We start from the raw sequence: 23,348 nt of genomic DNA on the forward strand, positions 1-23,348 counted from the left end.
ATCCACTCATGGGAAGAAAAAAAAAATGATCCCTGGTTTAGGCTATGTCAAACCTTACCCAATCTACTCTTGGGCTCTGCCCAAAGAATGTAAGAGAGGCATTGTAATCTAGAGCAATGATATAGATAGATAGAGATAGCGAGATATAGATAGAGATAGATATATATATATATATGGCACATTGTTTGCTCTGGATTGCAGAAATGGCAGATACAGGTGTTCAAACACGCAAAAATCTCTGCCCCCCTCGGCCATACTTAGCGGCGCCACAACCTTGTTAAAAAAATCCTCGGGAGAACCCTTCACGCTCTTTAGAGACAACCGATCTAAGACTACCCAATGCGGTGTTTATGAAATAAGGTGGATCACCAAAAAGTGCTATTAGTTTCACTTTTCCATTATGCTAAGATCAGTGCTCATGGGGAGGGGGGAGATAAAGAAGTCTGTTTTAATAACAACAGGCAAAGCACACCCTGCTTGTCTGCTACTTAAGAAACTGCAATGGTTGAAAGTGGTCGACACTGTGTAGTTAAAGAAAGATTTTATGCTGAGCCAACACCCAAACTAGGCTAATCATAGAGTATAGTCTTGTGAGAGACATATGTTTTTTAACTTCCCAAAACATAAAAAAAAAATTGTCTCATTCTCTCCATAACTGAGGTAATATTATCCAACTGGCTTCCTCTACCATCGGTTCCCTTGTTTCCACTGAGACAAAGGAAAAGCCACTATGCCCTGAGATCTGAGCGCAGCACCGAAGAACGAAGAAACAGTGGCTGGATCTGGATAATGAAACCATTCCTTTAATATCTTCTACAATATACTGTGCCATGTCCAAATTACCCCGGCCCCTAATGTTAAAAAAAATATAATACAAAAATGCAAATTTTGTCTCACCTGCAAATTCCAATAATCTTCGTTGACTGTTACCACTCACAGAACCTGTCGAGACACATTACACAGCGTGGATTTTGGGCGTGATATGTACAACTGGGCCACAATTCAAATTCCATTTCACTATCCTTTTTTCTGTCTCGCAGAACAGCTAACGGCTTGTGCAAACAATTGTCTTCAAAAACCACTGCGGACGAGGCAACTGCACTGAGCTGAATTAGTGTTGAAATATGATTACATTACTTCTCTTTACAGGGACCACTAGAAAAGCGATGGAGCAGCTGAAAAAGTAACAGATGATGAGGGGTTAAAAGCAAAGGCATACTATAGGACTTGAAGATTCTACGCCTGTGACAGGACTAATCATTGAAAGATTACATTCAATAAAACGGTGTAACGTGACTGACACACACACTTTTTTGTTGTTTCTCAAAGACAAACAGTCAAGTCAAAGCAATACACTGCCCTAGGGCAGTGGTTCCCAAACTTTTTATAGTCCCGTACCACTTCAAACATTCAACCTCCAGCTGCGTATCCCCTCTAGCACCAGGGTCAGCGCACTCTCAAATGTTTTTTTGCCATCATTGTAAGCCTGCCACACACACACACACACTATACGATACCTTTATTAAACATAAGAATGAATGACCCGGCTATGGGAAGTGACAAAGAGCTCTTATAGGACCAGGGCACAAATAATAATGATCAATAATTTTGCTCTTTAGTAAACCATCTTACATATAAAACCTGATTTGTTCATCGAAAATTGAGAATAACTCACCACAGGTTAATGAGAAGGGTGTGATTGAAAGGATGCACACAACTCTGCAATGTTGGGTTGTATTGGAGAGAGTCTTAGTCTTAAATAATTTTCCACACAGTCTGTGCCTGTATTTAGTTTTCATGCTAGTGAGGGTCGAGAATCCACTCTCACATAGGTACGTGGTTGCAAAGGGCATCAGTGTCTTAACAGCGCGATTTGCCAAGGCAGGATACTCTGAGCGAAGCCCAATCCAGAAATCTGGCAGTGGCTTCTGATTTAAATTCCATTTCCACAGAACCGCTTGTTGCAATTTCGATGAGGCTTTCTTGTTCAGATATCGGTAAGTGGACTGGAGGCAGGGCATGAAAGGGATAATGAATCCAGTTGTTTGTGTCATCCGTTTCAGGAAAGTACCTGCGTAATTGTGCACCCAACTCACTCAGGTGCTTTGCTATATCACATTTGACATTGTCCTTAAGCTTGAGTTCATTTGCACACAAAAAAAATCATACAACGATGGAAAGACCTGTGTGTTGTCCTTGTTAATGCAGACAGAGAAGAGCTCCAACTTCTTAATCATAGCCTCAATTTTGTCCCGCACATTAAATATAGTTGCGGAGAGTCCCTGTAATCCTAGATTCAGATCATTCAGGCGACAAAAAACATCACCCAGATAGGCCAGTCGTGTGAGAAACTCGTCATCATGCAAGCAGTCAGACAAGTGAAAATTATGGTCAGTAAAGAAAACTCTAAGCTCGTCTCAATTCAAAAAAAGGTGTGTCAATACTTTGCCTCTTGATAACCAGCGCACTTCTGTATGTTGAAAAAGCGTTACATGGTCGCTGACCATACCACTGCATAGTGCAGAAAATACACGAGAGTTCAGGGGCCTTGCTTTAACAAAGTTAACCATTTTCACTGGTGTGTCAAATGTCTTTCAAGCTGTCAGGTATTCCCTTGGCAGCAAGAGCCTCTCAGTGGATGCTGCAGTGTACCCAAGTGGCGTCGGGAGCAACTGCTTGCACGTGCGTTACCACTCAAATATGTCTCCGTGTCATGGCTTTTGCGCCATCAGTACAGATACCAATATGAGCAGCAGCTACGTTTGGCTACATACGGACCGTTAGTGGAATTCCCGCGAGAGAGTAACGGTTAATGTGATTGGATGTTCATTATTTGACTAGGCTACCTGTATTTGACATTGTGTTGTTATTTCGCTGAACACTAGATGGATTCATTTTATTTCTGGCAGTAAAATGAGGCTTCTCGGGCAACAAAAAAAACCTCACCCACATGTATAGCCCCGTTGGGAAATATAAAATGGACTGTTTGAAAATGTTTGGGAATACCTGCTCTAGAGGATGCATCATGGGTGACTACAACTTTATTTAAAAAATAGAGTTTTTACAGCAATGACGGTAATGAGAAACATGTCCATAGACAATGTTTTTATGTAATAAATATTATAGTTTAATGTAAACTTCAAGTAGCATAACATTATGGTTTATGGACAAACAACAGTAACAGTGTTTTATTCAACAACAAAAAAAATCTAAATGCAAAATTGGATAAAATTACCAGAGAATTTAATCTGGAAACATTTGGGTAATAAGAATCTGAGGTGAAAATGTACACAATTCAGGAAAAAAGATCAAACGTATTTAAAATAAAACACTATGCCATAAACTAGGCATCTTAGTCTTCAGAATGATAGTTGAAGATGCATCATCGTTTCCAACTCAATCTGTTACTGCAAACCGCTAACAATTAAATTGGCAAAAATGACAAGTTAATTAGTGGGTGATGGGATTTCAGAACCTTGGGTCGAGGGAACATTACTGCGTCCCCTAATCTGACAGTGGAGTGGTAGATGCCTAGTCTGATTTATGGCTCAAATCAGGCTTCTACATAGTACATACCATAGACAAACATAATTTTCTCTCTCTGTGAGTGAGAGAGAGAAGTCAGCTCAGACAAATCCAGCTCAGAGGCCCAGCTCATGAGCTCCATCAGCAGCAGATTTGAATTTAGATTAATTTCCCAATGTGTTTATGCAACAAATCCTCATATCGCATCGATTTGTTTCAAACTAAAACATATTGTTCCGGTATTGGAAAGCATGTATATAGAAGGGAAAGATGCACATACCTATGCCATAAACTGGCATTTTAACCAAACTCTCTCTCAAATGGTACAACAAGTCCGTGTTAACAAATACAATTCCCAATTAGGAGCTGAACTAATTGTAACCATATAGCCAAGCGTGCTTGCTGCCTTGCCTAGATAAAAACCTAGCTGTGTAGAAAGAACAAAAGCCGTCTATTAAACCATAGGTGGCTAATGTGCTGCATAGATTGTCGTCGACGCAAACTACAAACTGGTTATACTTCAAACACAGGTGTGGTCTTTCACAGTTGAGTCACACCTGCGTGACAGTGCCGAGGGTGGCAGACAGCAGTGATGAGGGCTGGGAGAAACGATAACATGTCAAGATGTCCTCTTCTCCAATGCTAACTAAGCCTTAATCATACATAAGTCAACGGGGGCTAATAGTCTCACTTCCTACTGCACACCGTCAAGCCGTTTCCGGCTGTCACAGTTAATTCAATTTGACTGTAGTGGAGGACCCCTTACAGGCCTCGAGAGGCTCTGATATTAAACGGATACAGACTGACTGTCAAATTGACGCACTCACTCAAATCCAGCCAAGGCATCTTTATGAGAGATGAATAAAGACCCCTTAGTCAGTGACGTGCAATTGGACTTGGGAGAGGGGGCTCAGTCTCCTGACACTATAACCAAGTGTAGTATATGGGCAATGTGGGCATCATTGCTCTAATCCTTGAGAGTAATGAAATCAGAGAGGGAAACCGGGGACCCTAAATATTGACGGTGTAAGGCGATGCACACAGGGGTCTTGTCACGGCAACTTCAGAAGTGTCAAACATCCTCTCGAGTTGCCACAGCGGGTATGAAAACATTCATATTAACTTGTTTGAAGTTCAAGGGGTCAGGTAGGTCATGTCAAAGGCCAAAATAGCCTTCAAATCAGGGTTCAAACATGAGGACTCAGCCCTATAGCCTACCTGCTCGGTTGACCATTTCAGGGTTTGTGACACACCAGTTTAGTGTTAGGCCTACATTGTAAAACGCCAAAATAAAATGTAGCCTATTCATTGTAAGGATACATATTTACATAACAGTAGTTAAAAAGGTATGCACCTTGAACGGTGACTCAAAGACTCCCAGAGTAGAATACTTCAAAAGTGTAGAACAGGGATTATCCTGTTTGATTCTCTCTGGTGAAATAACAGATCACAAGGTCAGAGTTTGGGAGAGCACACAAAAGGGACTTGTCAACATGCTACCTGTCCTCTTGGACAAACAAAACATCAGGACCTCAACATCTGGCAGCAGCGTGCAAAAAGCACCAACTCCCAAAAAGTATTTTTCTGGAATAAATATTTTCCACCTTGGTGTTGTGAGAAATATAATTGGAAACAGTGACTTCGGAACCCTCATAAATCATTTCTGAATATATTTCAAATAACCAATTCATCATTTTGGAATAACTCGAATGACAAAAAAATACAACTTCAAGGGAGTAAAATGAAAGACTCAAATAAGTTTCTTTCAAGGAACACACCCATCTAAAATTCCAATGTTTATTACTAATTTAATGGGAGGAGTATACAAAGAGTAAGACAAGTTATTGGAGCCGCGGCGATAACTTGAGGAAGTCCGATACTTAGGATGGCATCCAAAAGCTAGCCGTCCCGTCGGACGCCTTGTCTCACTGTGCTGTTACTGTACCCTCCGGTGGACAAGACCCCAAAACTTGAAGTGTCAAACTGATATTCTTGTAGCCCCTCAAGCTTTCTTCAACACAACGTCTCCGGCTACATGTTTCTCAGAGGCAACCATAGTCTAAAGCACAAAATAAAAACTTTTTCCACTGAGAAGCACAAATACAGTGTTCCCTGCTGATATGAACCACACCTCCACCTACCAGTTCAAATATTTCCACGGCATGTTAATTGGAAAACTTTTAGCCCTCTCTACTGGTTACAAAGAACAGTTTCAGGGACCCGCACTAGTGAAACATCACACCACCATCTACGCCGTGTCAGGTTTCAGATTCATAACCAGCCAAAATCCAAAAATGCCAGGTGGGTTTGGGCGCTGACCACAGCGGATGGTCGGTGGGCCGGAACATGATTACAAATAATTTGTCAATGGCAAATTGACCGCAAGAAACCCAAACAGATATAATATTTGCATAAAACAAACATATCAAACCTTGCTTACATTTGTAAACAGATTTACAAAATTAAAATCACTTGGAGATGATTTCCTGGTGTTCTTAGTCTTATGTCTAACAATAAAATTGTAAAAATGTTTTTTTTTGCTCAGAAATAAAAAAAAATAAAACCCGCCAGTTAGGAAACCCTGCTGTAGAAGTACCGTCCAGGTGGAAATGTAGTCCTCGTCAACTACAGGAAATGGATGAGAGAAATGGGCTACCTATGGAATAGTAATACATGTACAGTATATAGCTAACAGCTAGACCTGTCTTGCATGGTCTGTTGCAATCCTCTCTAGTAGCAGGAAGTCAGACAGGGAGTCTGAGCGGCTGTACATCAACTCTAATTAAGCTCTCCCAAGGGGACCGGGGGAGGCATTGACTGATGGGACTAGCGGGCAAATCGAGATATACGCTTGTGGTCCAAAACGGCAACAGGAAGTGAGGAAGACTTGACACACAAACTGACAGACGAGACCATCCGTGAACAACGGACTGACTGACAAGCACACAGGTTGACAGACAGAGAGACAGTAGCTTGACCGACAAGGAGACAGACACACAAAGACAGGTAAATCAACAGACTGAAAAGTCAATTGAAAAAGAGGCAGACCAGCAGTCTAGCAAATAGACAGGCGAATGGATGGATGATTGGAGAGAGGTGTAGGTTGTCTAGTGTAACTCACGTGGCTTCTGGCCCCATATGTGCAGGTGTAGCTTCCCAGAGGAGTAGTAGATGAAGCCCAGGACCAGCATGGGGCACAGGACGAACAGCAGCTTGTGTGAGGGCTTCATGGTGGTTCTCAGTCATTCACATGGCACATCGCCTACAGGACAGATGCAGAGGAGGAAAAGGGAGTTGAGGATGAAGGAGTCAATGTTGTGTGCAAATAGGCTGTCTGGCTGTGAGAAATGGCTTAGGACAGGGTTCCCCACCTGGTGTGTTTTATTTGCTCCGCCCCCCCCCCCACAAAGTTCTGAGCAACAAAGAAATATTTTTTTTTTTTGCATTTTCATTGTTGGACATAAGACACCAGGATATCAGCTCCAATTGATTTTACATTTTGGAAAACTGTACAAGTATTCTCATACATAATAAAGAGACACGTGATCATATATGAAAAGGTAAGCAAGGTTTGAAATGACTTCGTTTGAGTCAAACATTATATCTGTCCAGGCTTCTTGCAGTCAATTTGCAGTACAAATTGTTCCGGCTCCCCACCATCCACTCATGGGAAGAAAAAAAAAATGATCCCTGGTTTAGGCTATGTCAAACCTTACCCAATCTACTCTTGGGCTCTGCCCAAAGAATGTAAGAGAGGCATTGTAATCTAGACCAATGCTTTTTTACATTTGTTATAAGGCAATTTTGTTGCTCTAGATTGCAGAAAATGGCAGTTACAGTGTTCAAACACGCAAAAATCTCTGCCCCCCTCGGCCATACTTAGCGGCGCCACAACCTTATTGCACAACCACAACTACCCAATGCGGTGTTTATGCAATAAGGTGGATCACCAGAAAGTGCTATTAGTTTCACTTTTCCATTATGCTAAGATCAGTGCTCATGGGGAAGATAAAGAAGTCTGTTTTAACAGGTAAAGCACACCCAGCTTGTCAGCTACTTAATGTGGATGCTTCCATGATTACGGATAATCCTCAATGAATCGTGAATGATGTGAGAAAGTTAAACACACAAATGTTATACCTCCCAAGACATGCTAACCTCTCACCATTACATTAAGAGGGGAGGTATGATATTGGTGTGTCCAACTTCCCTACTTTTGTTTGTCTTAAGTAACCTTTAGTAGGTATCAGAAATACATAAATTATGTTTTGTATGGCTATGAGGCCAGGCTGTTAGGGTACAGTAGCTGTTGATTCAGGGGAATACATGACAGGTACTAATTTGCAATATAGCCTATGTTGTTAGCTTGGCTTTTATAACATAAGGCTTAAGCAGACTGGCAGAGAGAAAACAGAGACATCAGAGAAGGTGCTGAGACAAATAAGACAGCATAACAAGGAGGCAAACAAAATGGCTAGAGCAGAAGCACAGTTATAGTGGTGAGTTGGTGTTTTTACATATCGCAATGGTTTTAAACATCAGCTGGTAATAATAATTTTTTTTTAAAACAGGATTAGGACCATGTCTCACCAGTCACTGGTACAGAAATGGTGGACTGATTAGTACTTGGGGTAACGGTCTTGCTGGAAGACCCACTTGCGGCCAACTGTCCGCCTACTGGCAGAGGCAACCAGGTTTTTGGCTAAAATATCCTGGTACTAGGTAAAGTGCATGATGCCGTTGACCTTAACAAGGGCCCTAGAACCAGTGGAAGCAAAATAGCCCCATAGTACCAGGACATTTTAGCCAAAAGCCTGGTTGCTTCTGCCAGGAGGTGAACACTTGGCCGCAAGTGGATCTTCCAGCAAGACAATAACCAAGCACACATCAAAATCCACAAAGAAAAGGTTACTTGACCACAAAATCAACATTTTGCAATGGCCATCTCAGTCTCCGCCATTGAAAACCTGTGGTTTGAATTGAAGAGGACAGTCCATAAACGCAGGCTAGGTAGGATATTAAGAATCTGGAAAAATTGTGTATAGAGGAATGGTCTAAGATACCTCCCAATGTGTTCTCCAATCGCATAAAACTTTTTTTTTAATGTCTTTCTCCTCACAAGTGTAGGGTGCTGGAGTACGGAGCAGGCAGTGGATGTGGGCTGGAGTGGATAAAATGTCAGGGCCGAATTGTAGTCCCAGTCCGTCCGTAGTCATTACGCCGATTCTGTTACAAAAAAACGTATTAAAACGGAAGCAAACGGAACGGGAGGGACCTACCTGAATGTGTCCCACCATGGAAACTCTCGTTTTAGTTGCGAAACTGTTTGGCTAACGATTACTACATCCAAGGTTTGTTCTAGCACGTAACGTCACGTAGGAAAATAACGGTCCATTAATTCCAATTTCTATTTGCAGAAATGCAGCCGTTTCTCAATAAAAACTATGTAGGCAGCTTGTTGGACATAAAATTACCTTTCCCTAGTAGCAGTCGGGTTGGCACCCACAAAACCCACAGAAAAGAAAATTAGTACGGATAGCTAACTTCTTCAGCTAACTCTTGGCTTGTTAGCTAACGTTAGCTACACAGTGAAATCAAATACACTGTAGTGAAATTGCCTTGGGTTTGTGAGGTTCCATAATGAGTTATTGAATATAGCTATTGCAATCACCACTGTAAACTGTATTCACGATAGTCATTTACAAAAACATTACCCAAGGTACGTTAGCTAGCTAAACACTTAGCTTGGAAGCCAGGCAAGATAGCGGTTGTCTCAAATAACACGCTAGCTAACATTCACCTATGTCCTACGTCGTGTAAAAACAGGACCTTCTCCCTAATACATCGAGCTGGCTACAAGAAAACAGATTCGTTTTTGGTCGTTACCTCAGCCTCTCTTTCAGATTTGCCCGTTGTTGAGAAAAGGCTAGACTAGTTTAAACAACGAAGAGGTCGCCACCGTATCCCCCCTCCTTTACCGACCATCATCATGTTAATCCCGAGAACTCAGTTTAGCAGAATTGAAGACCTTCAGACTTCAGAAAATCTCCCTAAAAATGTTTTTTTTAAATATCACGCGACCACTCGCTCGCGCCGCGTTCTTTTTTCTCCAAACCATCTTGCTCAACATCATGTTCCTCACATCCCACTGTGCACACATGTCATTTCAACGTGGACTACCAGTTGTATGTCACGGAATTGGGGAGAAGGGGTAAAAAATATATATATTAAAAAATACCCCCCAAAAATGTATAATTCAATGGATAATATTTTGTTGAGACGTTGATCAATGACATCACAACCTATATTCACCCACTCAAAAAGACAGCTAAAAGTTAGAATTTCCAATGTGTTTATCATTATGCTTTCAACCATCGAAGAGCACAACCAAATTCCAATGAAAAAACAATGTGGGATTTCTGGTTTAGTTGTCACACAATTGTATCACTGTGGCTTTCAACCATTTAAAGGAGTAGTTCACTATTTTACAACTTAATGTTAGATGGTTCCACAACCCTGAAAGTAGTCTATAGGCCAAGATAACTGATATTTGGTTTGATGTTACTTAAAGGTGATTTTGTCATTTAAAAGAAAATAACATGCTCACATGCCTCTATCACTTCCATTGAAGTTTTCATTTGATTTAGTCTTATTCTTCAACTAACTTGATTTTTGGTAACATGGAGACATGAAACTATCCAAGGAGAAGATACATTTCCATAAAATGTGGATATTTGGTTCATATCATTACATTTTAAATCCACCAGAGCTTGAAACCTTAGGCCGATTGTATTGTCTATTTATAGCTGAATTCTGGGGTTAATTGAAACAATAGTTGTTGATACACATTTTGAATGGCTTTTACATATTGGAGGTTTTACAAGAAAAATGACTTTTATTCATGGTTGTTTCTATTGTTTTTAAATGAGAAATATGTACTTTTTAACAAATTTAAAAGTAATATTCAAATGCTGTTTTTATGCTTTTATGCCATTTTTATGTGTATAAATGTTGTACAAATTTAAACTAGCTGTTTGTAAAGGAAATGTAACAATAAAACTTTTCCAAAATAAAAAAATAGGCCTGGATAGCATCGTTGATGATAGCATCAAAGCTTTTATTTAACTAGGCAAGTCAGTCAGGAACAAAATCTTATTTACAATGAAAGCCTAGGTACAGTGGGGTAACTGCCTTGTTCAGGGGCAGAATGACAGATTTTTACCTTGTCAGCTCAGGGATTTGATCTAGCAACCTTGTGGTTACTGGCCCAGCACTCTAAGCGCTAGGCTACCTGCTGCCCAACAAAAACAATAACAAAGAATATCTATATACAGTACCAGTCAAAAGTTTGGACACACACTCATTCCACAGCTTTTCTTTATTTTTACTATTTTCTACATTGTAGAATAATAGTGAAGACATCAAAACTATGAAATAACACATATGGAATCATGTCGTAACCAAAAAAGTATAAAAATGTGTTTTATATTTGAGATTCTTCAAGGTAGCCACCCTTTGCCTTGATGACAGCTTTACAGACTCTTGGCATTCTCTAAACCAGATTCATGAGGATTGCTTTTCCAACATTCTTGAAGGAGTTCCCACATATGCTGGCTGATTTTCCTTCACTCTGTGGTCCAACTCATCCCAAACCATCTCAATTGGGTAAACACTGGGTGATTGTGGAGGCCAGGTCATCTGATGCAGCACCCCATCACTCTCCTTCTTTGTCAAATAGACCTTACACAGCCTGGAGGTGTGTTTTGGGTCATTGTCCTGTTGAAAAACAAATGATAGTCCCACTAAGCGCAAACCAGACGGGATGGTGTATAGCTGCAGAATGCTGTGATAGCCATGCTGGTTAAGTGTGCTTTGAATTCTAAAGAAATCACAGACAGTGTCACCAGAAAAGCACCCCCACATGGTGGGAACCATACATGCGGAGATCATCCATTCACCTACTCTGCGTCTCACAAAGACATGGCGGTTGGAACCAAAAATCTCAAATTTGGACTCATCAGACCAAAGGACAAATTTCCACCGATCCAATGTCCATTGCTTGTCTTTCTTGGCCCAAGCAAGTCTCTTCTTCTTATTGGTGTCCTTTAGTAGTGGTTTCTTTACAGCAATTCGACCATGAAGGCCTGATTTACGCAGTCTCCTCTGAACAGTTGATGTTGAGATGTGTCTGTTACTTGAATTCTCTGAAGCAATTATTTTGGCTGCAATCTGAGGTGCAGTTAACTTATCCTCTGCAGCAGAGGTTTTTGGGACTGCACTTGAAGAAACTTTCAAAGTTCTTGACATTTTACATATTGACTGACCTTCATGTCTTAAAGTAATGATGGACTGTCGATTCTCTTTGCTTATTTGAGTTGTTCTTGCCATAATATGGACTTGGTCTTTTACCAAATAGGGCTATCTTCTGTATACCACCCCTACCTCGTCATAACACAACTGATTGGTCCAAATGCATTAAGAAGGAAAGAAATTCCAGAAATTCACAAGGCACACCTGTTAATTGAATCTGGTTGAGAGAATGCCAAGAGTGTGCAAATCTGTCATCAAGGCAAAGGGTGGCTACTTTGAGGAATCGGTGCCTTTTTAAGATTACTCTGATTTCTTTCGTATGATGTACCCAATGATTAATGAAAACTTGCTATGTCCTCATTGAGGTTTTATGGACGTGTTAAATGCGTCTTATTTATACACTTTTGTAGTGTTTGTGAAATGCATATTGTTATGTTTGGTAGCACTTATTTATTTTTCCTTTGCCTCCAACCCCTTTCCATGCTTGGAACGGATGTGGGTGGGGCTAGGTCTACATAGAGGTGCTGTTTTCAGAAAATTCACAAAAGCTCTGACGAAGGCCGTGAGGCCGATACGTAAGCTTATTAAATATCAGTGATACTATCAAGAGCAGTGTGCAGTTTCCTTTTTTCCTTCATCCTGTTTCAACTGTTGCCATGCACCTGCAAAAAAGATTGCTCAGATGTGCGAGGGCCTTTTGAACTTTGAGGAATCTAAAATCTAAAATATATTTAGATTTGTTTAACACTTTTTTGGTTACTACATGATTCCATATGTGTTATTTCATAGTTGTGATGTCTTCACTATTGTTCTACAATGTAGAAAATAGTCTACGATGTAGAAAATAGTAAAAATAAAGAAAAACCCTGGAATGAGTAGGTTTGTCCAAACTTTTGACTGGTACTGATTGTATACTGTAGCTAAGAAAGTAATACTAAGTGGATGTTTTCTAGTAATGTCACGTCCTGACCAGTAAAGGGGTTATTTGTTCTTATAGTTTGGTCAGGACATGGCAGGGGGTATTTGATTTATGTGGTTCTGGGTGTGTTTGTGTATGTGTTCATGTAGAGGGGGTATTTGGTTTATATGGTTCGGGGTGGTTGTGTATGTAGAGGGGTATTTGATTTATTAGTCCAGGGTTTGGTTATTGTTCTATGTTAGTTTATTTCTATGTTCAGTATAGTCATTTGTATTTCTATGTTTAGCTAATTGGTGTTGGGGCCTTCAGTTGGAGGCAGCTGTTTATCGTTGCCTCTGATTGAAGGTCCTATAAATAGGAATGTGTTTGTCATGGGATTTTGTGGGAGATTGTTTCTTGTTTTGCTGTATGTCTGACGAGACTGTCTAGTTCTTTTTTTTTTTTTTTGGTTGGTATACGTTGTTTGTGTTTTTCCTTCTTCACTAATAAAAAGAAGATGAGTATACATTTTCCCACTGCGTTTTGGTCTACACCCTACGACACCCGTGACAAGTAAGCTGTTAGTAGCCCATGTGCCTCACCCTAATAATGTGGTTCCTTTCCCCCTCATAACTTAGCATACTGTTCTGACTTGGTGGTGCACATGTATCATATGTAGCCTGTTTTAGAGAAATGTAATCATTGAATATTGTAAGAGCTTTCATTGTCTGCTAATATGCCCCCTTTATTTATCCTAAGGTTCTGACTTGGTGTACAGGGAGAATACTGGAAGAATGGCCCATGTTCTGAATTCTGTTGCTGTACATTTCAAAAGTGCTGAACAAATAGTTATATTGACTACATCCGTCCTAACTCGCTCATGAATGTCTCAATCGAAATTACCGATTGCCTCTTTTCGGCTCGTCGTCCCCTTATGCCATAGTTTGTACATCTCAATTGTCAGTAGAAAACACATTTGTTTAAGCAAGTCAGCCATATCAGCTACAGTTAAAGTCAGAAGTTTACATATACACTGCTCCAAAAAATAAAGGTAACACTAAAATAACACATCCTAGATCTGAATGAATGAAATAATCTTATTAAATACTTTTTCTTTACATAGTTGAATGTGCTGACAACAATCACACAAATAAATTGGATTTCCATTGATTATCAACCCATGGAGGTCTGGATTTGGAGTCACACTCAAAATTAAAGTGGAAAACCACACTACAGGCTGATCAAACTTTGATGTAATGTCCTTAAAACAAGTCAAAATGAGGCTCAGCAGTGTGTGTGTGGCCTCCACGTGCCTGTATGACCCCCCAACAACGCCTGGGCATGCTCCTGATGAGGTGGCGGATGGTCTCCTGAGGGATCTCCTCCCAGACCTGGACTAAAGCATCCGCCAACTCCTGGACAGTCTGTGGTGCAACGTGGTGTTGGTGGAGATCCCAGGTGTGCTCAATTGGATTCAGGTCTGGGGAACGGGCGGGCCAGTCCATAGCATCAATGCCTTTCTCTTGCAGGAACTGCTGACACACTCCAGCCACATGAGGTCTAGCATTGTCTTGCATTAGGAGGAACCCAGGGCCAACCGCACCAGCATATGGTCTCACAAGGGGTCTGAGGATCTCATCTCGGTACCTAATGGCAGTCAGGCTACGTCTGGCGAGCACATGGAGGGCTGTGCGGCCCCCCAAAGAAATGCCACCCCACACCATGACTGACCCACCGCCAAACCGGTCATGCTGGAGGATGTTGCAGGCAGCAGAACGTTCTCCACGGCGTCTCCAGACTGTCACGTCTGTCACATGTGCTCAGTGTGAACCCTCTTTCATCTGTGAAGAGCACAGGGCGCCAGTGGCCAATTTGCCAATCTTGGTGTTCTCTGGCAAATGCCAAACGTCCTGCACGGTGTTGGGTTGTAAGCACAACCCCACCTGTGTACGTCGGGCCCTCATACCACCCTCATGGAGTCTGTTTCTGACCGTTTGAGCAGACACATGCACATTTGTGGCCTGCTGGAGGTCATTTTGCAGGGCTCTGGCAGTGCTCCTCCTGCTCCTCCTTGCACAAAGGCAGAGGTAGCGGTCCTGCTGCTGGGTTGTTGCCCTCCTACGGCCTCCTCCATGTCTCCTGATGTACTGGCCTGTCTCCTGGTAGCGCCTCCATGCTCTGGACACTACGCTGACAGACACAGCAAACCTTCTTGCCACAGCTCGCATTGATGTGCCATCCTGGATGAGCTGCACTACCTGAGCCACTTGTGTGGGTTGTAGACTCCGTCTCATGCTACCACTAGAGTGAAAGCACCACCAGCATTCAAAAGTGACCAAAACATCAGCCAGGAAGCATAGGAACTGAGAAGTGGTCTGTGGTTACCACCTGCAGAACCACTCCTTTATTGGGGGTGTCTTGCTAATTGCCTATAATTTCCACCTGTTGTCTATTCCATTTGTACAAAAGTATCTATATCGACAGTAAAATGAGTCCTATATCGACATTACCTGAAAGGCCGCTCAGCAAGGAAGAAGCCACTGCTCCAAAACCGCCATAAAAAAGCCAGACTACGGTTTGCAACTGCACATGGGGACAAAGATGATACTTTTTGGAGAAATATCCTCTGGTCTGACGAAACAAAAATAGAACTGTTTGGCCATAATGACCATCATTATGTTTGGAGAAAAAAGGGAGAGGCTTGCACGCCAAAGATTACCATCCCAACCGCAAAGCACGGGGTGGCAGCATCATGTTGTGGGGGTGCTTTGCTGCAGGAGGGACTGGTGCACTTCACAAAATAGATGGCATCATGAGGAAAGAAAATTAAGTGGATATATTGAAGCAACATCTCAAGACATCAGTAAGGAAGTTAAAGTTTGGTCGCAAATGGGTCTTCCAAATGGACAATGACCCCAAGCATACTTCCAAAGTTGTGGCAAAATGGCTTAAGGACAACAAAGTCAAGGTATAGGGTGGCCATCACAAAGCCATGACCTCAATCCTATAGAACATTTGTGGGCAGAACTGAAAAAGTGTGTGTGAGCAAGGAGGCCTACAAACCTGACTCAGTTACACCAGCTCTGTCAGGAGGAATGGGACAAAATTCACCAAACGTATTGTGGGTAGCTTGTGGAAGGCTACCTGAAACGTTTGACCCAAGTTAAACAATTTAAAAGCAATGCTACCAAATACTAATTGAGTGTATGTAAACTTCTGACCCACTGGGAATGTGATGAAAGAAACAAAAGCTGAAATAAATCATTCTATTATTCTGACATTTCACATTCTTAAAATGAAGTGGTGATCCTAACTGACCTAAGACCTGAAATGTTTACTAGGATTAAATGTCAGGAATTGTGAAAGACTAAGTTTAAATGTATTTGGCTAAGGTGTATGTGAACTTCCGACTTCATGCAGTAAATGAGGCTGAATGAACTGTTTTGCTGCCAGACAAGGCTCCTCTGATAGCCAGGTGTAGCAGTGGTAAGGATTCACTCCATGGTGCTGAAAAGAAAGCCTGCTATTGGGACAGCATGATGTAGGTTCTAACAGTTTGTGGGCACAATTTGTCACTGTTATAGTGCAATTAATGTATTGTTTAGTGTTGTGTTGTGTAGTGGCTTTGCTGGGATGCATCCCAATTTTTTTGTTTTTGTTTGCCCCACCAAGATGTACATGCTAAAATCACCACTGGCAACAGTGAATCTATTTATTTTTTAAGTGAAGACAGCTCAACAATTATTCTCATGATATCACATTGGTAGTGTCAGTGACAAATGTCATAGCTAAGCAGGGCTGGGTTTGGTTAAAATCCTGGATGGGAGACCAAAAGTTAGCTGAAGCTAAATAAATTCTCCATTAGGTTTTGCCCGGCGTATTGTTTTTTTTCTGATAGTGGATATAACATTGAAGAGCTGACATTGTTTTAAAGGTACAAGTTCAATATATTTGATACAAGGTTTGTGTTTGTGGAAATTTGGTGTCCATGATGATATAATCCTGTGGTTGAAATTTCACCCTCAAAACAATAGTTTGTTGATTACTTTTTTCAAATGCAACGTATTTTCCACATAGATACCACCTCACAATACGGTGATAAATTACTGTGAAACAACGTTGATTCAACCAGTTTGTGCGGTGTAGGATGGTTCTATTGCACTTGCGATTGTCTCCAGGACTTCAATTGAGTTGAATGCACCTTTTCATTTGTTCAAACCTTCACGTGGCCCTCTCCCTGTCAGCTATTACATTATATTCGGCTATTGGATATGCAGTGTGGTGGTCCCATCAAAATCCCTTCATTGTCCCCCTCGTCCTTTCAAAGTTTTGTCTAACTCAATAGTTCACGACGTTCAACAATAGAGATTGTTTTATTGTCGCCTACACTATGTAAATTCTTGCATACAGTTATAAGAAGAGTGACTTCTGTGGTGGGCTGTACACTCTCGGTAGAAGCCACAATGTAGGCTATTTGCCCAAATGTTGCTGTTGGCATAGATTGTTGGAGCTCAGCAGGTCTAGACCCTCACCTGCTCAGAATGCACTTATTTCGCTTGTCCTCCGATCAGCCAAGTCATGTACGTGACATTCATAGGCCCCATCCTATATTGGGATCAGGGCTAGGATGAAAAAGGCATCAATTCTGCAGCCAGCATATGTGGGAACTCCTTCAAGACTGTTGGAAAAGCATTCCTCATGAATCTGGTTGATCTACTCATATTGAATCAACCAGGAAACACAATCCGGAAAGCCACTGTTTTCCAGTGTTCCTTGTACTTTTGCCTGTGGACAATAAGGAAATTGAGGCTGCCATCCTCAATGTGTCATTGGAATTTCATCACACTCAAACTGAAACTCAAATTATTTTGTAACTGCGCTGAGAAAATACACTTTTGGAATAACTTTTGTTTTGTTCATTTCATCCAATTAACATTGATTTACTTGAATTGTAAATCCTTGTTAAAATATTATAAACATACTTTCCCTCAGTACAGGGCCCTAAAACAGGTTTAATTGAATTTCAGCTAAAGCATCCATAGTCCACCAACCTGAAATGAGACAAATTGAGTTACTCAGAGGCTAAAAGCCACACCGGTTGTGCTGACCTTAAATTCACCTGAGCACCAGAAGGATAATCACACCATAACTGTAACGTGCGTCGTATAGAGGGGACCAAGGTGCGGCGTGTTGAGTGCTCATGATTATTCTTTAATGAAAACGAAACACTTTTACAAAGAAACAAAACGACAGCAAACAGTTCCGTCAGGCAGCAGACAACAAAACAGAAAACAACTACCCACAAACACAATAGGGAAAAAAAAATAAAAATTAAATATGATCTCCAATTAGAGACAACGCGAACCAGCTGCCTCTAATTGGAGATCGTCCCAAAACTCCAACCTAGAAATAGAAAAACAAGAACTAAACATAGAAATAGAAAACATAGACAAACCACTCAAAAACACCCCCTGTCACGCCCTGACCAACTCTACTATATAAAATGACATCTTACTAGGGTCAGGACGTGACAATAACACTGGTCCACTAAGCCCTCACACCCAATCATCCCATTAGCTGATCAACAGTGGTTGCTATGACAGCAGTCTAAATGTGCATGAGCAAAAGCACAAGGTAGATTTTATCAAGAGATGGATGACTGGTGTAGATTTGATTTTCATGTTGCATAAAGACGTTTCAGTACAAAAGTCCTCCCCAGGTAATTTTGTGCAAAATGGTAATGGTTAAACTGCAGGAGTTATGGCCAATATTCAGTGCCAAAGTGAGACAGTTGAGAAATTGAGATCATAAGGGAGTGTACAGTGGGCAGTCACTAATCAGGATGTGACCAAGCCATGTAGTAGTAAGTTCCTCCTAATAAGATAACCACTGCTAACTCACTTAGAAATCATTAACAATACACAGTTATAATTGGGAAGTTCTTTGAGTTTGCAAATTCTAACCAAAACTGAGTCAAATCATGAAAGCAAAAAACAAAACAAAAACCTAAACCACTCCAGGTTTTAATTTGTAGTTTCTCCTAATTCTATTGTTCTTCAACTCCATTTTTTTCAAACTTTGAGGAGACATTGTTACCAGTGATCTGACCAATTCACCACGCCTCCTGTGGTTGCAGCAGATATGCTGTAATAAACACCATATCTGCTTGAGCCACGTTGTCTTGGGTCTGTAATCTATAGTGGACAGCAATACTGTATGGATTGCCTCATGGATGGAGAAACCCACCTTACCTTCAGTCAGTCCCCTTGCTCTAATGCCAAAGAACGAGACACAGAAAACAGGCTTAGAGTGTGAGGCTGTAGACTCATACTTATCACCATGCCTGGTTACTTAAAACCTTTAGCCATTGTTCCATGGCTGCTTTTGTTGTGTAGCTGAATATGGTTAAATGTAGGTTCGGGCTGATCCTAAATCAGTTGTTAAAAGGCATGAGGTAACCTGAGCTCTACCACCTGACCACCATGTGATTGGCACAAGGCCCCCCAAGCAACTAATACCCCTCTGAGATAAAGGAGAGCTCTGGGAACAAGAGAGAGAGAGTGAGAGAGAGTGAGAGAGATCGAGAGAGAGAAAGAGGCAAAAAGAGCGAGAGGGTAAGTGGAAGGATAGAAAATGGGGCGTAAGGAGAAAAAAAGAGGGATTAAGGATCATATTACTAACATATACAGTAGCAGACAAAAGTTTGGACACAGTTGGATACAAAAATGTCCAAGGGACATGGGAGAGTTTGTTCGTACTGGTACCCAGGGTTGGAGCCACTTGTCAAGCCTGTGGGTGCCCAGATATACCCCACTCTCTGGGAGTGTGGTGAGTTTATTAGGAAGTAGAGAAAGAGGGTTATTCCATGATAGCTCTGTAGATGAGAGGCTCGATATAGTTCTCTCTGTAACGGGAGTTGATGACTCGCTGTCTTTTGGAGCCCTGCTTCACCTCCTTCTCCGTGAAGATCCCGTCAAAACCCATGTCTGACGCCTTGGACTGAAGAAGTGAGAGACACAGGCCATGAGAACGTTAGTGACCGCTTAGCAATGAGTTAAGGTGGTGCCATTAAAAAGGTAGTATCACATATCATAAATAGAATTGAAGAAATACATTTACAACAATACCAGTCAAACGTTTGGACACACCTACTCATTCCAGGGGTTTTCTTTATTTTTACTATTTTCTACATTGTAGACATCACAACTATGAAATAACACGTATGGAATCATGTAGTAACCAAAAAAAGTGTTAAACAAATCAGAATAGATTATATATTTGAGATTCTTCAAAGTAGCCACCCTTTGCCTTGATGACAGCTTTGAACACTCTTGGCATTCTCTCAACCAGCTTCATGAGGTAGTCACCTGGAATGCATTTCAATTAACAGGTGTGCCTTGTTAAAAGTTCAATTCCACAAATTATTTCCTTCTTAATGCATTTGAGCCAATCAATTGTGTTGTGACATGGTAGGGGTGGTATACAGAAGATAGCCCTATTTGGTAAAAGACCAAGTCCATATTATGGCAAGAACAGCTCAAATAAGTCCATCATTACTTTAAGACATGAAGGCAACAACACGCCATCCCATCTGGTTTGCGCTTAATGCGACTATAATTTGAGATTTTTGTTTTTTGGTCTTTGTGAAACGCAGAGTATGTGAACGGATGATCTCTGTATGTGGAGTTCCCACCGTGAAGCATGGAGGAGGTGTGATGGTGCTTTGCTGGTGACACGTTCTGATTTATTTAGAATTCAAGGCACACTTAACCATCATGGCTACACAGCATTCTGCAGTGATACGCCATCCCATCTGGTTTGCGCTTAGTGGGACTATCATTTGTTTTTTAATAGGACAATGATCCAACACACCTCCAGGCTGTGTAAGGGCTATTTGACCAAGAAGGAGAGTGATGGAGTGCTGTATCAGATGACCTTGCCTCAACAATCACCTGACCTCAACTCAATTGGGATGATTTGGGATGAGTTGGACCGCAGAGTGAAGGAAAAGCAGCCAACAAGTGCTCAGCACATGTGGGAACTCCTTCAAGACTGTTAGAAAAGCATTCCAGGTGAAGCTGGTTGAGAGAATGCCAAGAGTGTGCAAAGCTGTCATCAAGGCAAAGGGTGGCTACTTTGAAGAATCTAAAATCTAAAATATATTTTGATTTGTTTAACAATATTTTGGTTACTACATGATTTCATGTGTGTTATTTCATAGTTCTGATGTCTTGACTATTATTCTACAATGTAGAAAATAGTAAAAATAAAGAAAAACCCTGGAAGGAGGTAGGTGTGTCCAAACTTTTGACTGGTACTGTATACTCAAATATCCAAAGGTGAAGTGTATTATTAATATCATATATTTGACATCCTATTTATAGGGCTAATGGTAACTACTTCTAAACTTCCAAAGATCCAATCAACCATAGAAGAATGATAGTATATATCTCTACACATTGAAATGAAGGTGTCCTTTGTTGGGCAAATCAGATGTCAATGTAGCCAACATAAACCCAACCTCACTCTGCATTTACTTTCACATACAGCTTGTGCAAGAAAAGTAGAATAGTTGTTTAGGTAGTCTACACAAATGAGTACGGAAGCTGATCAATATTTTAATGTGTTGCCATGTTAGCTTAGCTGAAAAGAACACAGCTTCTATGCCAAAGCTAAGCAGGGTACATAGAGCTAGGTATCTGGATGTTAGACTTATTCTCACTGAAGTGCATTACCTCTCTTAAACCAGTAGAAGTCACTGTTTAGGCAGAAATTGTTGGACAGTGGTTTCACATTATATTTAAACACACAAACACGTTTGTTTTACTATCCTTGTGGGGACCAATGAATTATGAATTGATTATCATTCAAAATCATATTTTCCCTAACCCTAACCCTTAACCTAACCTAACCCTGCCCCTAACCCTAAATCTAACCCGAAACCTAACCCTTAACCTCAAAACCCTAATCCTAATTGTAACCCCACACCTAAACCTAGGGTCCAGCGAAATGTCCCTAATTATCCGAATTGTCCTTGTTTACTATCCTTGTGAGGTCTCCCCCCCCCCCCAACCCTACCCCACCAAACCTCCTCTCCCCTTTCCCTCAACATCCCATGTCTCATTTTGTCTAATTAAGTTGAGTGTGGTCCAGACCCAAGGAAAGCTGGCCATTAATGCGTCACTGCATCTGGATGAACAAACGCCCTGCAGAGCGTTTCCGTGTCGCCCGCTTGTCTTGAACCCCAGACGGGCTCTGGTAATGACCTGCTGGCCCGGTAGTTCAAAGGAGCCCATGACACCATGATGAATGAAGCTGACCCGGCAAAGAAGACAGCTTATTGTATCAAAAAAGTGCTCGCAGCCACAAACACTGCAGTGCAAACCCTGCTAGTTAACATTCTTCCGAATTCAAGAGCAAATTTGTAAGAGTGAGATCTTGCAATTAAAAACAGGAGTTTTGCTACGTGTTTCATCAGTGTTTTGAACTGTGGTAACTATCGCTCCAGGTTGCATAACCAATCTCTCTCATTACTTACACACTCTCACAGACAAGGCAAGCCAGACAAACCTTCCCTGTGTAGACTTCTACATAGAACTCTATTACAGTGGATTTAGTATAGACCTTACAGAATTTCTGAATTCAAAATGAATTAAATGGATTATTTTTCTCACAGATTTACACATAATACTGCATAATGACGAAGTGAAAACATGTTTTTAGAAATGTTAGCAAATTTATTGAAAATGAACTATATGCACTATATATACAAAAGTATGTGGACACCCCTTCAAATTAGTGGATTTGGCTATCTCAGCCACACCTATTGCTGACAGGTCCAAAACAATCGCGCAATCTCCATAGACCAAAGATTGGCAGTAGAATGGCCTTACTGAAGAGCTCAGTGACTTTCAACATGGCACCGTCATAGGATGCCACCTTTCCAACAAGTCAGTTTGTCAAATTTCTGGCCTGCTAGAGCTGCCCCGGTCAACTGTAAGTGCTGTCAAAACGTCTAGGAGCAACAACGGCTCAGCCGCAAAGTGGTAGGCCACATAAGCTCACAAAACGGGTCCGCTGAGTGCTGAAGCGGGTAAAAATAATCTGTCTTCGGTTGCAACACTCACTACCGAGTTCCAAACTATTCATCGGGCGCTTCATGAAATGGGTTTCCATGGCCAAGCAGCCACACACAAGTCTCAGATCACCATGCACAATGCCAAGCGTCAGCTGGAGTGGTTCCAATTCATCCCAAAGGTGATCGATGGGGTTGAGGTCAGGGCTCTGTGCAAGCCAGGCAAGTTCTTCCACACCTATCTTGACCAAACCATTTCTGTAGGGACCTTGCTTTGTGCACGGGGGCATTGTCGCTTTGTGCACCAAGCGTCAGCTGGAGTGATGTAAAGCTTGACGCCGTTGGACTCTGGAGCAGTGGAAACGCGTTCCCTGGAGAAATGAATCACGCTTCACCATCTGGCACTCTGACAGACTGAGTTTGGCGGATGCCAGGAGAACGCTACTTGCCCCAATGCATAGTGACAACTGTAACGTTTGGTGGAGGAGGAATAATGGTCTGGGGCTGTTTTTCATGGTTCAGTCTAGGCCCCTTACTTCC

The 23,348-nt window shown here is 41.5% G+C and overlaps 2 protein-coding genes across 10 annotated transcripts in view; both read right to left on the reverse strand.

The window, feature by feature from the left end:
* The window catches only part of LOC106568969 (CMP-N-acetylneuraminate-beta-1,4-galactoside alpha-2,3-sialyltransferase), an 88,049-nt gene extending 78,350 nt beyond the window's left edge, over window positions 1–9,699 (reverse strand). The window contains exons 1-3 of one of the 6 annotated variants that reach the window (XM_045693888.2): window positions 9,412–9,699; window positions 6,647–6,787; window positions 898–942 (exon numbers count right to left, since the gene is read on the reverse strand). The gene's annotated coding sequence lies outside the window, so the exon portion shown is untranslated. The other 5 variants (XM_045693887.2, XM_045693886.2, XM_045693893.2 and 2 more) reach the window with 5 other exon arrangements.
* An 8,224-nt stretch (window positions 9,700–17,923) lies between these two features.
* Window positions 17,924–23,348, reverse strand: part of LOC106568968 (CMP-N-acetylneuraminate-beta-1,4-galactoside alpha-2,3-sialyltransferase) — a 101,431-nt gene continuing 96,006 nt past the window's right edge. For all 4 annotated transcript variants that reach the window (XM_082960739.1, XM_045693901.2, XM_045693904.2 and 1 more), the window contains one exon: window positions 17,924–19,732. In XM_082960739.1, coding sequence (XP_082816865.1) covers window positions 19,592–19,732 — 141 coding nt within the window. In that variant the 3' untranslated portion in view covers window positions 17,924–19,591. The remainder of the gene's footprint in view (window positions 19,733–23,348) is intronic.

Source organism: Salmo salar, chromosome 14 (assembly GCF_965601325.2).
Source record: "Salmo salar chromosome 14, fSalSal1, whole genome shotgun sequence".
Lineage (NCBI taxonomy): Eukaryota > Metazoa > Chordata > Actinopteri > Salmoniformes > Salmonidae > Salmo > Salmo salar.